We start from the raw sequence: 17,292 nt of genomic DNA, 5'->3' as shown, positions 1-17,292 counted from the left end.
TTATAAACATTTTCTACTAGTTTCAATCGAAAATCGAAGATGGTTTTTGAATCGATCGTTGCCGAACTCTTAAATAAAGTGTTAGGGGAGTATATTCAAAATTTGGATTACACCCAATTAAAACTCAGTTTATGGGGAGGTAAGTATATGGGACATTTTAAACATTTCATATATATATAACTCATAAGGATGTCAAATATGCAATGCTTGTATATAATTGGAAACATGATAAAAATGAAACTTGATAACAAGTTTGATTTCTTTCAACCATAGATATATTATTAGTATATCAATGTGACATCAGCTTCTATTTATGTTATCATTTGATGCTAGTTTTTTATTGTACATTATTCGTACAGTCCATTGCACTTGACTAAATGCAATAAAATTCTCCTTATGTTGTTCTATATATGATCACAAATATTAAATTATATTTCTTAAATTTAAAAATACCATTTTTATAAACATAAAAAAATATTTCTTTATAGGAGATGTAGTATTAACGGACTTATTGATAAAAGAAACTGCATTAGATGTTTTGGACTTGCCTGTTAGATTGGAATATGGAAGATTAGGTTTGTAAGAATAATGTACTCATTGGCATAAATAGGTAAGATACCAGGATAGACTTGGTACTCCCAAAATGTGAACTAACACTTTTTAGGACACTTCATATTTTGTATTAAAAAGTTGGATATTTTCAAGTTTTCTCCAATTCCTAAACATTTAAATTCCTAATTCCCAAATATTTAAAAGTCACTTGATCATGTATGGTATAGAGCTGACCTTATTAGTGAAACTAAGGTATATGGATACTTTATTATTTTATTCCCAGACAAAAGTCCTGTATGCAGCAGTATGTGTACCTTCTTATGTCAAAGATTTTGATTAAAAAAAATATAAGATCGATACATTGTGTAACTGTATTTTTTGTAGGAAAACTTATATTAAAAATACCTTTCAAAGATATGTGGAATGGGCAAATTGATGCAGTAGTCGAAGAATTATTTGTATTAATAGTACCCACGAGTCAGGTTGCATATGATGCAGAGAAAGAAGCAAGAGTGCAGCTTGAAGCTAAACGTGCAGAACTTGCAAGAGTTGAGAAATCAAAACAGCTGGCAGATACAAAATGTAAATAATTTTTCTAAATAGTTTTATGTTTTCGTTTTAATATGATAGTTATTTTATTTATGTTTTACAGCACAAGAAAAATTAGATGATTCAATGATTGAAAAGCTTATTGCTCGTATGATAAAGAATATTCATGTAGAAATAAAAAAAATCCATGTAAGATACGAAGACCATGTTTCGTTTAAAGATCATCCATTTTCCGTCGGTTTTACGCTAAATAAATTTATCTTGGAAAGTTGTACAGATACATGGGATGTAAATGGTAATTTGAAAGACATGTATGCTATTCCACAAATTTACAAGGTAGGTGAAAGTTATAAACGATAAATGCCTTGGAAACTAATTATATTCATGATGAAACATGTCTTTACAGTTGTGTATGCTAGATGGTTTGGCTGTGTATATGAATCCAACTGTAGAACAGTTTAGTAAAGATTCTCAATCAAATTATTCAACTCTTTTTTATGGTGGTATCGCAACTATAGATTATAATCCACCTGGCTATCAATATTGTAAGAAGATTTAGTTTTAGAAACATATAATATAATTGCTTATATAAAATTTCCTATAATTACTTTTGCATAGATATAAATTATTATATAATATTATTTTGAATTCATTTAGTATTGGGTCCAATAAATGTCAATGCAAAATTGAAATTAAACCCAAAACCAGAAACAGATGGAAGTAATTATACTATTCCCAAGGTGTGGTTGGATTTGGAGATGCAAAAATTAAGAATTGGTTTAGCAAAAAAACAGTATCGAACCCTTGTCCAGTTAGGCGAAGGATTAGATCAAGCGCAAAAAGCTGCACCTTACAGAAAGTATAGACCAAATTTGACATCATATAGAGGACACTATAAAGAATGGTAACAAATTATCATAAATTATCATAAATTAATAATATTAGGATTTCAGAAATAATATATTTAATAATTGCTAGGTGGCATTTTGCATACACTTGTGTTTTGGAAGATACAGTACGTAGAAACCGTAGGAATTGGGATTGGAATCATATGAAAGAACATAGGGACACATGTCGTAGTTACGCTCATGCGTATCAGACAAAACTAACAACTAAAAAGGTTTCGCAAGAAATCGAAGATCTTCTTACAAATTGTGAAAAGAAATTGGATATTTTCAATTTAGTTATTATTAGGCAACAAATTGAAATGGAAGTTAGTTGATAAAAGTTTTAGTCGTTAATAAGTATTCATGTGTTTTATATTCTTATAACAATGTTTAGTTTATATTTTATATTTAATAGGTTGAAAAATTGGCAGAAAGAGAAAAAAGCTTAAAAGCAAAACGTGGTTGGTTCGGATTTTTATGGTCTAATTCTCAAACAGAAGAAACACAGGAGTTAAACTCTGCCGCTGCGATAAGTAATATATTCGATTTTTATTAATTATTTATTTATTATTAACATAAAAGTTTACAGAAAATGTTTAATTTTAGTGCGGAAATTTGAACAAGCCATGACACCGCAAGAAAAAGAAAAATTGTATAAAGCAATCGATTATCAAGAAAACAGCGCACCAGCTCATTATCCTGAAACATACGAAATGATCGATACACGATTTCTTTTATTGGAACTTCAAGTTATATTTTTTGATACAGATAAGAAATATCCATGTATTTTGGACCTTCAACTTCATAGCGTTAAAGCCTGTTTCAAATCAAGGCCAGCAGCTAATGCTATTTTGTATGTAGATATTCTTTAATAGCGATGTAAATTATTAAAACAAATGAAGAGATTTTAATATTTATTTATTTTATTACAGAGTTACAGCATCTATTAACGAGATGAAACTTTTAGGAACAAAACAGGGTGACCAAGTTCCGTCGCTTTTTAATTCACACCAACATAACATAGATGATGTTTTATTATCGATATCATATGAGAAAAATCCTCTTGATAAATTATGTGGTGATCGCGTTATAGTAAAATCAACATCTGTGGATATTATTTATGATGCACAAACTGTAATAGAATTAGTTAATTTGTTTAAAGTAGAAAACTCGTCTACTTTAAATCAGTAAGTAAAGTATTATGTTTTGCGTTATATTTTATACAATAGATATCGTATTATTAATTCATTGTTACCTTGTTTAGACTTCAAGCAGCTGCAGCAGAACAGTTAGAAGGTTTGAAAGAAATGTCGGCTCTAGGTTTAGAACATGCTATACAAAAGCACTCTGTGTTAGACATACAGGTAAAATGATATTGTTTAATAGGTATCAAATATGACGAGTGAAATTTACATTAGATAAAACAAGTATATGTTTGATAGGTTAATATGCAAGCATCTCAATTAATCATACCACATGACGGATTTTATAGCAGTACGAAATCTTTATTAGTAATAAATCTTGGAAGTTTGAAAATGAATTCCTTAGAGAAAGCAAAAGAGGATAAAACAAACGTAACCGTTAAGCAGTTGATTAGTATGGGTAAAAGCGAAGAAGATGTGTTATTGCATCTGAGAGCACATAGTTATGATAAATTTGTTTTAAAAATAGTGGATTTTCAAGTATTAGTTTCACTACCTGGAGAAGAATGGCGCACAATTTTACCGACTGTAGACGATATGGTATTACTGCATCCAACAACGCTTGAAATTCAGTTTCACAAGTGTTTAGTAACAGATGATCCTTTGCTACCAAAAATTCGACTTATTGGTCAATTACCATCAGTGTTTGTCAATATAACGGATATACGTTTATTACAAGCTCTTTCTATTGCTCAAAGTATACCATTTCCAAAAGAGGAACAACCTGTAGAACTTCATAAATCATCGCTCAGTAAGTCTCTTTCGCAATTGTCATTGTTAAAAGAACTAGCAACAATTTCTGAAAAGAAGAAAGAAGAATCTAACGTAACTCCAGTGAGACAAACAACAGATTTGGAGATGAGATTTGAAATGAAAGAATTTGCATTACAAGTCTCATCCCAGAAGGACAATGCAATAAGACCATTCATTAAACTTCAAGTATTGCAGTTAGAGGCAGAAATGTTACAACGAACGTATGATCAGGAAATATTATTAAGATTAGGTGGTGTTCAAGTGAAGCAACATTACAATCAAACTGAAATATTTATGGTAGATACGCCGATGTCATCGGGCAAAGACGAATATTTGATAACGGTACAATATATAAATGTGAATAAAAAATCTCCTGAATTTACAACGAGACACGGATCTGTTATCAAATTACTAAAATTGGAATTTACAACGTTAGATACTTTGCTACATCAAGAAGCCCTCATAAGTTTACTTCAATTCGTATCGGTTATGCAGGACCAAATGAATGCTATAGTAGAGAGTAAAATTGAAAAGGAACATCAGGCACGTCCACGGCCTAGTCATCTGACTTCTATTCAAGAGGAAACATCTGCATTCTTTAAGGAACATATTCAAAAACAAAAACAAAAGTCGAATATACGTCGAAAAAGAACGGTGGTCGAACATATAGATTTAAAAGTTCAAGCAAAGATTGGAAGTATTTGTATGAAAATAATTAGCGATTGTAGAGAAATCACTGCATTTTATATTACTGGTATCACTGCCGGATTTATGATGAAAGCTTCTTATTCTCAAGCGAACATTAATTTATCCTCCATCAGTATTACAGATCTTAATGCCGCGTCAGCTTATAGAAATATTGTATCGGTGACAGATGACACCGAATCTTTGCAAATTCAAGTCATAATGTATAACATTGAACCGTCGGATGTTGATAAAAATAATATGGCTATTACAGTTGTTATGGGTTGTTATCGTATTGTTTTTCTGAACGCGTTCGTTACCAGTATAATGAGTTTCTTAAATAACTTTCAAGCAGCTCAACAAGCCATAAAAGATGCATCGGCAGCTGCTGCAGAAGCTGCAAAGACAAATATCAAAGACGTGCAAGAAAGTGCCGCACGCATCGGGCTTGCGGTGAAAATTAAGGCTCCTGATATATATGTACCAATGCATTCAAAAAGCGATCATTGTCTAACATTGGACATGGGTAATCTTACTATATGTAACGTTTTTAAGAAATTAGAAGTTACGAACGAAGCCGGCGATTGTCCTATTGTTGACGAAATGAAAATCGAATTGCAAAATCTAAAGTTATCGAGAGTAAAATTGAATCTGGAGAAATTTTCGATCGAACATGAAATATTATTGTTGGAACCAGTCAGTTTTACGCTACTTATGAAACGTAACTTATCAACAAGTTGGTTTACTTCTATACCAGATATCGATATGTCCGGCAGACTAAATAAAATTAATATATTGTTAAGCAAGGAAGATTACACGACTGCGCTGAAAGTGTTGGAAGAAAATTTAAACGAAACAGTCGAGGATAAAACAGCAGCGCATAATATTCATCAGACTGAGAAGAAATTTGAAGTAGAGGTTGTACAGCACCTTCAAAATGAAAGATTTAGGAAAGCTACCGTAGAAGATTCAGAGGATATAGATTTTCAAGAACAAGTGCATGTACATACATCTATCAAATTCGAATTTGTCATGGATAGTCTTGTAATTAATCTATTCACAGGAGGTTCTAAAACGCTGCAGTCTAAAAATTCTCCGATTCATCTACCAGAGAACGGATTAGCCAAATTTTGTCTGACTCATTTTGCGTTGAAAGGTAGAATATTTGCCGACGGATTGATGGCAACTTCGATTCTTCTTATGAATTGTACTTTGGACGATATACGTCAGAGTAGACAAGGTTCTCTTACACGAATTATGGAAAGAACAGTATCGGTATATTCTGTCAACGACACAGAAAAAGAATCGAAGTCTGTCCGTAGTATGTTGGATATGACTATTCGGCAAAGCTCGAACGACACGTTTGTTGACATAAGAGTTTTTTCCTTCAGTATTATTGTATCGCTTGATTATTTAATGAAAGTAAAGGACTTTTTCGTGACCGAATCACCACCGGCATCGAGTAGTAAAACCATATCTCAAAATGTATCAAAGAGTTACAATGAACCAGTGACTAAAAAAAAGCAAACACCTGCAACGCCGATTAAAAAGATGTTAACGATTAATGTGCATATTGAAAAACCAGATATTATTTTGTTGGAAGATATGGATGATATAAATTCAAATTGTATTATATTAAACACTGAACTGCTATTGAAAGTGCGTTTAATCGATGAACATCAAGTGATAACGGGGTCTATAAAAGATTTATCAATTTTAGCAGGAATATACAATCCAATAAAGAGAAGCGACTGGATATATCAGGTACTAAGACCATGCAGTGTTAGTGTAGCAGGTTCTACACCAGAAGGAAAAGGACTTCACATAGAGGTTTGTTGTACCGATATTCATGTATCAGTCTCGCCAGGTGTTATTGAAATATTGAATAAGGTTGTTCATACCGCGACAAAAACGGAAGTGAAAGATGACGAGATCGTCGTTTCTGAACAAAATCACGAAGGATTATGGATCATAACTCCATTCGAAGAAAGTGATTTTTGGTTTCTAAAAACAGAAGTAGGTGTAGAAGCTATAGAAGATTTTGTTTACTCCGATGACGAGGATGCCACAACTTACAAACCAGAATTAGCAATAATTTCTGCACCAATTATATTATTCACGTTGGAAGCAGGCGTTGGTAATAAAACATTACCTATGCTTTTGCTTAATATCGGATTCCAGAGTAACATTAACGATTGGAGTACAAAATCTGTATGAAACGTTAATATAATTTTTAGCAGCGTAACACGTTACTCTATCCTCTAATGGTTGAACATTTTCAGATGTGTATAGAAAGTACGATGTCGTTAATAATGGCATATTATAATAGTTGTCTTGCATTATGGGAACCATTGATTGAACCAGTTGAAGGAATTAAAAAAGGAAAACGAGTTTCGACGCCTTGGGAGCTAAAAACTAAAGTAAATTTTACAAGATTTAAACGTTGCGATATAACTTTATTACAATCTATTATATAAATTACTCATTTCCCGTGAAATTTTTAATCATTATTCGACAGATTCAATTTAACGATGTATCAATGGACTCTAGAGGTATGAGTGTAATCAGTCCTACTTCGGAGAGTGAACTAGAAGAATTTCATCAGACTTCAAAAATGTCCATTGATGTGATATCGACTGTAAGTTGAAGGAGAAAAAACAGCTATTAACATTGTATGTATTATCTAGAGAGAAATGTTCATATTTTATAATAGGAAAACCTGGAAATAACCGTAACGAAAACCTGTCTTGATGTGTTGAAACAATTGGGTAATGCATTTTCATCTGCTATGGAATCTAGTGGAAAAGGAAGCGTGAAAAATGTGGCACCGTATGTGCTCAAGAACGAAACTGGATTGGCGATGGTTTTAAATTTGCAGCGCAGTCACTTTAAAGTTCGTATTACTTAATTTACAAAAGTAACTGTAACTCATCAAAACTTATTGCATAAAAATATTGTTTTAGGTTTTTGATAATGGGTCAAAACTTGCGAGTGACAATTCAGATTCATATATGGAAGTCATCCTAGAGTCGGGTGCGTCGGTGGAACTTGCTCCGAAAACAACAAAAACTAATATACCTTTGTTGGACCAGTTAAAAACTGAAACCGTTAAAGAAAGAGACGATGATAAATTTATTATTTCGGTAATGTATTTTTAATTATTTGTGAACATTAAGTATCACCAACTTTGATTATACTCACGATAATATATATATTTTTAAGTTTAAAGAGATTCAATGTACATTGACCATTCCTGTTTTGAGAGCCGATAAAAGATTTTTCTCGTTGCGATATAGAAAAGAAGGTTCCGAGGAGTGGGGTATTGTTTCTGATGTTGTAGTCGATGAAGGAAGTACTATCGTTACTCTGAGAAGTATTCTTCAGGTGAATTACTCGAATTCTTGTTCATAATGATAACCAATATATATATATAAAGAGTATAATGATCATACACGAATTGTAGGTACATAACCATTTTAGCGAACCGATATCTGTATATTACATGACTAAACGTGGAAATGAAGTCGAATGCGTTGGCACTGTCGCTCCAGACAGTAAATTAAATCTTCCATTAGATGCTGTTTATACACCGACAAGCATCTATTGGCTGTTTTTCAGTGTTGACGGGTACTTGCACATTTTTTGAACGTTATTTTTCTTTCTTTCTTTTTTTTCCTCTTTTTTTTTTTTTTCATATGGCACTGGAGGCCATGGTAAGCTTCTTTAGCGAAAACAACGACATAGAGGAAGGAGGCAGTACAATGTATTTCTTTTTATTCGATTAATTCTAAAATTTCCAAATGTTCAAATTCAGAACATTGAGTAGTTGAGAATTTGGAAATTTAAGAAGTTAGAAATCTAGAAATTCTATACTTACATATGTTTTTCGTTTCTAGGTACATGGTTTCGATAGAACCATTCGTTTGGAAAGATCTGCAAAAAACAGTTTCTATGTCGAAACTTTTAAAATGCGAAAGTCGAACGAAACAAGAAATCATAGAACCATTTTACATAAAGGTAATGAATTCGGATAAGCTTCTTCATTCTTATACGTTTAGCTGATTCTTGCATTCTACTTGAATCTATCACTGTATACGAAATATTTCACTGTTTAGTATATATATTATTTATATTATATCACCAGTGATCGATAGTGATATACCAAAGCAGATTTATTTAATTTTAACGCTTTAATGAAACAAGAATTTCGTGAAAATCATATTACATGTTCTTATAAGCAGCAGTTTTTACTTTTAGATGATTTTCATGATGATTGTGGTTGGTAGTATTTTATATAATAACAACACTATTGGCTTATTGTTGAATGTTATTAACTGGCGATCCATATTCTGTCGTTTCGTTGATTGCGTCAAGCGTTTATGCTTGAAAACTTTACCCTCTGAACATCCAAAATATCTGGAAGCACCTATTCAGGTACTACCATTTTCCTAACTAGTTGAGAAGCAATTATTTAATTTATATTCAGTATCGATCAAGTATGTATTTTTATTATTACTGTTAGATAGTTTATGTGGATGTGTATTTGTATAAAAATTATTCTACAGGAAACAGTTTATTCGTTACGAAAGTTAGTCACTAGACAAATATAGACAAGGAAATAAATGAAACAAATAGATTATGTGTATACTAAACCCAGCAATATCCAGTTATGCAGTTACCATGACCAAACATGTTATTCTGTTAGATTTTATTATGGGCATTTACTTTAATAAGCACTGCTTTGCTTTTCTAATATATTAAAACATTTATTGTTTGCTATAAATTTCTTGACATTTTTATTTTTATTTTTATTTTTATTTATATAACATCGATTTAATTTCCTAGTTTCTATTATACTTATTATTATAAAATTGTTTATTAGTTGCAAACCATATACTATGTGTCCAAGAATTTAGATAAAAGTGGAAAATTTTAACTAGTATGGTTGTTGCATGTGTTTTATTTATACGATTGTTTTATTAAAAATGAATGTATCTTTACTATTATTATATTAAATATATTGTTTACTGGTTTGGATAGCTGTAGGAAAACTGTACTAGAATAATATAGTTGATTGCAGCATAAATACAATATGCAATAAAGAGTTACATGTATCAACAATTTATTGTGATGTTTACAGGTTGTCGGTGAAATAGAACAGGTATATTTTGAAAATACTAGTCGGCATACAATGGCAAGTACCATTTATAACGTTCACTTATATCCATCCGTGTATTTGAAAAATTTTCTGCCTATCGACATTATTATATGTTTGCCTGGTGCTGTACAAGAAAAGCTTTTAGAGGCAGGCACATCTTATCAGATCCCTACAATCGATCCTGGAAAATCTAGTATAATCATAAAGGTAAGATGATAACATATTTATGAACAATACAATTATCTTTTAACAGTTATTATATTTAATTGTAATAATATGCTATAGCTACCAAATTATTTAGAAAAGGATTGGTCATGCAGAGGAGAAATACTAGCTAATCCCCCGGAATTTTCTGTTTGGTCTTTTGAATCTTTTGATAGCGTTCATAAAGTTGTCATGGATTTAGGAATGCATACATCTTACCAACATGGTTGTATTGTTATGGCATTGTATTGTCCATTTTGGATGTTGAATAAGACAGGTTTAATGTTGTCCTACAGGGTAAATATCAAAATATATTTCTGTTAAGTAATGCAATATATAATACTTTTAATAGGTTTTGCTTGAAATAATACTTGCTTACATACGTTTTACATTTTGTTTACCCAGCACAGATTTCCTTTTACTGCCTGTATAAACTTTATCATTTATATTTCTTATTGATGTTTATTTATTCATCCCTAGTGTTCAAAATTAATTCTTTTATTCATTAAGTAAAACGTCATATAATACATTCAATACATAATATTACACGATATTAATGATTTAAATTATGCTGCAACATCATGCAATATTTTGTTATCAGATAATAACACCAATCAAAATGATGCTGTAGTTCTTTAATAATTTCGTTGTACATAGAATTAATCTCTTTATGCAATGCTTGAGTTGTAATATTTTATGCAATATGTAAATGCTCCGTCGTTACATTATGCATGTTGGAATTAGTATAATGTTGCGGATTGTTAATTTCTTGTACGATCATGTCTTATTCGGTGCGTTATTTTACAGAAATCAAGTAAGGGTGGCAAAGAACACTCAAGTCCGATAAAGGTAGTGATTTCACATTAAAGTACTTTTCATGCTTTTAATCGTAATATTCGTTAAAATACTGTTGTCGTATAATAGTGGCTATATTTTTTCATGTGCAAAATTTATTTAAAAGGCATGAAAAAGAAAATGATTTAAATTTAATAGTACATTTGGTTTTAAATTAAGCATAGCTCGTAAAAATGATATAGCAGCATGTTAAACTTAATTGAATGCTGAAACAGCTTTTCGAAATATTTACATCTTATTGTTTGTGACATTCATGGGTAAAATTACAAATTTTGCACAGCTTTTATGTATACGTATATATATGTATATATGTACATATACATATATGTGTGGGAAAATTAATTTAATCATTAATGATCTTACGAAAATACAAGAAAGATATCTTTCAGACTTTGGTTTGTGGCATGAAACCTCATCAACCACGTTCAGAATACAGGAGGAAGAAAGCTCGTTCGGTGATACATTATTTTCATTTTATATTGGTGATGGTTTAATCTTACAAATTGTAAAAGAAAGTTTATCTACAAATGAATACATTGTACTAAACATACGTGTTCATTCGTTAACGGATAAATCATAGTACAATTATGTAAATTCGGTTCATACCATGATCAATGCTTCTTTACTAACTACATATAATTTATGACATATGGATCAAGTACACTGTTTGTTTTCAGTTTTGTTTCATTAGCTTGCTTATTGCAACATTACACATATTTTTATATGTTACAAAATTGTTTACCTAAAGTGGTTGTTAAAGCTGGTTTGTATAGGGGATGAGAGCATTTTTGAAAATAATCGAAAATGTTACTACTACCGAAACATATAAACAGCTAATGCAATCAATTTTTGTAAATCTGTTTAGTAATACTTAAACGCAAACGCCGGAACAGGAAGTTTGCAAATATTTGTTATAAATTCAAGCTTTGTTTATTGAGATACATTAGCAAGTTAACTAGTGTTGGCAAATTAATGTGCATTGTATATAATATTTGTTCATGTAACAGTGTAATATAATGTACAAATATGTATACAAATTTAATCAATTGTATTTTTACTGCATGACACAAATGAGATGTTAAATAAATTTAGCATTAACAGAAGTATTATTTAAATAAATGTCTTTTGCAGAGTGGAGAAGATCATTTAAATGTATTGTATCATCCTGAAAACTTCAAGGGACCAATACTGTTTTCATTTCGCTCCAAAGTATTTTTTGGTAAGAAGAAGGCAATGGTTAGAGTGGAAGATGGTGAATGGTCTGAAAAGTTTTCGATAGACGTTGCAGGAAGCGAGGGAGTAGTCGTTTGCAAATACAATGGTCTAATATATCAGGTTATTATACTATCTATAATTTAGTTATGGGCAAAATAATGCGTTTATATTATCTTTTATATAATACAGTTTTATGGAAATAATATTTTTATGTGCGTTCCAGATTGGAGTTCACAATCAGTTGACATATAATTCTTTAACAAAACAGATCACATTTACCCCGTACTATGTACTCATAAATAATTCTAGTCTGTATATTGAGTGTCAAGAAGGAGATCGACCAGCTGATCCCATGATTAAAGTGATTATTAAAGGCTGGAATTGTTTAATTAACAAAGTATATTGTTCATTTCGAACATCTAAATAACATTATACTTATTTATAGATTCCTCCTGGCGAATGTACAGCTCTTTGGCCTCGTTCTGAACATGAACATAAAACCTTAAGAGCTAGAATCGTGGGTGATCCCGAGAAAACAGCTCCTTTTCTTTATACAGAGAGCCACACAACTTTATTAAAACTAAATAATAAGGTATTTTTTATGTGTAAAATAAGGATTCAATCGTTCATCTGTTATTTTAAAATTTATTTCTGATTCCTTTTATCAGTATGGAGGGATTAACGTGGACATACAAATGAGCGAAGGCGGAATTTATATCTCTTTATCTGTTTATACTTATGGGAATGCTCCTGCTTTAATAATCAATCATACTTCTCATACAATCAACTTTTGGGAAAAAGGTTCTTTGAATGTTAGGTACGTTCATTCATAATGAAAATGCTGACCGCGAAATTCAGAATTGTATATTTGATATTTAGAATTATACTTACGATAACTAGCATATAAATTGTTTCACAGATCTGTACAGTCATATAATAAGATGTTCTATACTTGGGAAAATCCGGCAGGACAGCGGAAATTGGTTTGGGAAGATATAAGTAAAAAAGAGATTGAGGATACACTTCGAAAGGTAAACATTAAACAATATTTAACATTATGCAGCGACTTAACATTTTTTTTATATTGATGATACTGTGTTTTAGGATACTTTAGGAACTTTCAAGTTACCAGATTTGGAAGAAGAAGTATTTTATGTGTCATTTTTGGATGGTACACAGCGAATACTTCTCTTTACTACAAATTTAAAAATAGCAGAGGATTGCCAGTTAGCAGGTGATCTGGAAATTATAGAACAAGATATAACAATAAGTATTCATGGACTTGGCCTGTCGCTTGTTAATAATGTAACCAGATCAGAATTATTATATATGTGTATAGCTAGGTAAATTATTCGTATATACGTATACATGCGTGAAATTATAATTATTAAAGTACTAGTAACTATTTTTATTTTTAGTTCTGGAGTGATATGGGAATCACGAAAATCTGTTAAGCACCTCTGGCGTGGTCTCAGTGCCAGAGAAGTAAATCTTATAGAAGAAGGTTATCAAAATTATATGCTCGAGTTACAAATAGGTAAAGATCCGGCACAGAAAGTAATGCTTGAACCAAAATTAGAGGTAACGTATTATTCTACATTCTTTTTTTTTATAATTATATATATATGTATATTCCGTCAAATTAATTTTAATTTTAGATTGACTATTTTAATATGGAAATGTCAAAACCGCATCGCCGATGTTTACGACGCACTTTCCAAACTGGTTTATGGTTGCAGTATCGAACATCAGCGCATCAAGTGCAATTACATGCAAAGATTAATCGATTACAAATTGATAATCAATTATCGGAGTGTATATTTCCAGTTATATTAGCTCCAGTTCCACTTCCCAAAAGTGTTACACAAAGTACTGGTAAGTCCTGCTAAAGGCATAATATAGTACGGATCACAAGCAAAGATATAAAATATTGTATATGCTTTAATAGTTATGAAACCATTTGCTGAGCTCAGTATGGTCAAACGATTATTAGAACACAGTAATGTGCAACAGTTTAGGTACTTTAAAGTTCTCATACAAGAATTTCACGTAAAAGTGGATATTATGTTTATCAATGCAATAACGGGGTTGTTTGAGACAAATGATGTGAATGACTTGGAAGAGGTAAATTATATTTCTTTTTCTCTTATTATACTTGCGAAGATAGAACATGAAATTATTTTGTTATAGACTAAATTATTTAAATTGGACATGAAATTGGTCGATGAGCCTTTGATGTATCACGTAAGTTTAATTACAACCGCCGAACAGAAAAATTTCTTCGATTTACTTCACTTTTCACCCTTGAAGGTTTGTTTTTTCTCATTTAAATGTGCGTAGATTTTTTTCAACTTACAATTATTATATCATATACATTTTATTTATTTTTAGATACATATAAGTTTTTCAATGACCGGCAGTAGTAGTGGACCTTCTGCAGTTCCTCAAGTATTAAACGTATTATTACAAGGAATAGGTGTTACGTTAACTGATATTAATGATATTGTTTTCAAGTAATTATCTTTACGATTTAATGCTAAACTATAGTAATAACATTAGACTTTACGTATATATATCTTTTCCCAGATTAGCGTATTTTGAAAGAGAATACATTTTTATGACGCATAAACAGCTTATTTCTGAAGCTACAACACATTATGTAGGACAAGCAATTAAACAGGCGTATGTTCTTGTTTTGGGACTAGATGTAATTGGCAATCCGTATGGACTTGTAGTGGGCACTATGAAAGGTATAGAAGATTTATTTTATGAACCTTTCCAAGGTGCCATACAGGGACCTGGGGAATTTGCGGAGGGATTACTTCTCGGTGTGCGAAGTATGTTAGGTCACACTGTCGGAGGAATGGCAGGAGCAGTTTCTAAGATAACTGGAGCTATGGGTATGCTTTATTGTTTAGTATTGTTTCGTTTCAGCCGTTATATTATGAATGTTGTATCTTTTATTAAAGGCAAAGGTATAGCTGCTCTGACTTTCGATAAAGATTATCAAAGAAAACGGCAAGAACAACTTAACAAACAGCCTGCCAACTTGCAAGAAGGTCTTGCTCGTAGCGGAAAAGGTTTAGTAATGGTAAGAATAAAAAGTAAATACCGAGTGAAAATTTTTGTAATAAAAGAAAAAACAATTGTTGTATATATATATATTTATATTTGTAGGGTGTAGTCGATGGCGTAACTGGTGTTGTAATGAAACCTATATCAGGTGCTAAAGAGGAAGGGGTAGAAGGATTTTTCAAAGGATTTGGAAAAGGCGTTGTTGGTCTTGTTACCAGACCAACTGCTGGTGTTATAGATTTTGCTAGTGGTTCATTTGGCGCCGTGAAACGGTGAAAAAAAAATATTTTACGTTACTAGGTAAAGAAAATATTTGAAATAATTGGGATTTAATTTTTTATAGTGCTACCGAATTAAATGAAGAAGTAAAGAAAGTAAGACCGCCTAGATTTTTACAACCGGATAATTTAGTTAGACCATACATACGAGAAGAAGCTGAGGGACATAAAATTTTAAATGTAAGAAATTCAAAATCTTAACATCATTATATCGATTAAGCTTATTGGATGATTCTTTTTTTTTATAGGAATTGGAAAAAGGAAAATACGCCAACACTGATATTTATTTTTACCATATTTACGTTAATAAGGATGTGTTATTACTTACCGACAAAAGAATAACATACATCGAACATAGTGACTTATTTGGTGGATGGCGGGTATGTAATCTGTTAATATTTTTATAGACAGCACTTTTTAATATCATAATTATATTAACTGATATAGGTGGACTGGGCTCATACATGGCAAGAAATGAGTGAATCGCCGAAGATTGTCGATAAAGGAGTTCAAATATTTATCAAAGATGGTTCTAAAAAGAAAAAATTAGGAAGCTTATTTGGTAGCGCAGATCAGTCAAAAATAATTTTAATATACGATTACAATACGAGACAGGTAAGTTGGTTAAACATATTGAAAATAAACAATTATTAATTTAGATTAAAGGAAATAATTAAATGTTTTATAATCTCCACAGCTTTTATACAATAAGATTCAAGAGCAAATTAATCAATCCGGATTATAATGATACCAAAAATAAAAGTACTAAATACAGATAATATGCATATGATATGATATTTAAAACAGTTCATTAAACTAATAGTGCCTAGCATTTTAAACTTACACTAAGCTTTGCAAGCTGTTTTTTCATTACAAATATTTTCTATGGACACTATTCACAAGACTGATGTTCAATCAGAATCAACCGAAATTAGAAGAGATTCGATATGTAGTTTTATGTGTATTATGATCTGATTTGGACTTTAAAGTTACATCTTTTATGTTTTGTTATTATTTTTGTCATGGAATACGCTACTTTTAATATTTTTAAATATTGTAAGTTTGCGTTCATCATTAATACGTTATCATGACAATCCTAGTTTCATAAATACAGAATAAGGTAGTATAATATTTATGCATCCAATCAAATTTATAACTTTTAACAGTTTGCTGTTATTGTATAGTGAGATCATATTTTTATACTATTTGTTGATATATTAAGGATTAATTTGATATATACATATAGTTAAACATGCAAAGATGCAAACTTAAACGCACATTTTATATTCAAGTAAACTTTTATATGTACTTGTATAACTGTTGTTGTTATACACATACATATAGAATGTTTCTACGTATTTTTGTTAAGTATTCTTTACTGAATTAGACATTATACGTCACTTTTTTGTATAGCTCTTTTACACATTACTTACGTTACATTTTATATAAAACTGTTATATCTCCAAACGTTTGATAATTTAATTACGAATTAAGATCAATACGACATTACCAAATCTTAGAAACATTCTGTGTGTTTGTTAATAATGCACATTTTTTGTTAAAAAAACAGTTATACAATTAACCGTATAATTGAAGCGGTAGAAAATGAGAAACTCCAAAGATATTTGCTACATCTTCCACCATTTATAAGACACGTTATTATATAATTCAAATTATCTTTAAAATAATATGCTATCGTTACGTTATTGTTAAAGAGAGATATATGCATATTATTATATATTTACTTGTATAAAGGATGTATATTATAACGAATGAATTAAACAAATTTTCGCTTTCTACGTTCTTCTTCTTTTTTTTATTTAGATATTACATTTCTGTAGTGCATTCAGCTGTTTATATATATGTAAATGAATAATTTG

General features: G+C 30.7%; 1 protein-coding gene across 4 annotated transcripts; it reads left to right on the top strand.

Annotated features, from left to right (window-relative positions):
* Positions 1 to 26: 26 nt before the first annotated feature.
* Positions 27 to 17,211, top strand: Vps13 (vacuolar protein sorting 13C). Of its 4 annotated transcripts, XM_012285600.2 has the most exons (42): positions 27 to 139; positions 489 to 575; positions 937 to 1,134; positions 1,205 to 1,437; positions 1,508 to 1,646; positions 1,759 to 2,005; positions 2,080 to 2,314; positions 2,404 to 2,521; positions 2,595 to 2,841; positions 2,921 to 3,175; positions 3,253 to 3,352; positions 3,431 to 6,838; positions 6,910 to 7,047; positions 7,146 to 7,265; positions 7,341 to 7,520; positions 7,591 to 7,770; positions 7,850 to 8,011; positions 8,091 to 8,254; positions 8,524 to 8,644; positions 8,885 to 9,061; positions 9,768 to 9,992; positions 10,071 to 10,286; positions 10,797 to 10,838; positions 11,234 to 11,299; positions 11,976 to 12,179; positions 12,283 to 12,420; positions 12,505 to 12,651; positions 12,728 to 12,876; positions 12,979 to 13,090; positions 13,164 to 13,402; positions 13,478 to 13,640; positions 13,718 to 13,934; positions 14,008 to 14,183; positions 14,250 to 14,369; positions 14,451 to 14,572; positions 14,646 to 14,959; positions 15,029 to 15,150; positions 15,237 to 15,406; positions 15,478 to 15,592; positions 15,661 to 15,792; positions 15,860 to 16,027; positions 16,110 to 17,211. In XM_012285600.2, exons 1-42 carry the CDS (start codon positions 40 to 42, stop codon positions 16,155 to 16,157), a joined length of 10,014 nt encoding a protein of 3,337 aa, XP_012140990.2. In that variant the 5' UTR covers positions 27 to 39; the 3' UTR covers positions 16,158 to 17,211. The 4 variants fall into 4 exon arrangements, with proteins under 4 accessions (XP_012140990.2, XP_012140995.2, XP_012140992.2 ...); XM_012285605.2 differs by lacking the exon at positions 8,885 to 9,061; XM_012285602.2 differs by lacking the exon at positions 11,234 to 11,299.
* The last annotated feature ends 81 nt before the right edge of the window (positions 17,212 to 17,292 follow it).

Source organism: Megachile rotundata, chromosome 15 (assembly GCF_050947335.1).
Source record: "Megachile rotundata isolate GNS110a chromosome 15, iyMegRotu1, whole genome shotgun sequence".
In the NCBI taxonomy this organism is placed as follows: Eukaryota; Metazoa; Arthropoda; class Insecta; order Hymenoptera; family Megachilidae; genus Megachile; species Megachile rotundata.
The sequence above is the reverse complement of the archived record's forward strand: the minus strand, read 5'-3'. Positions and strand labels throughout refer to the sequence as shown.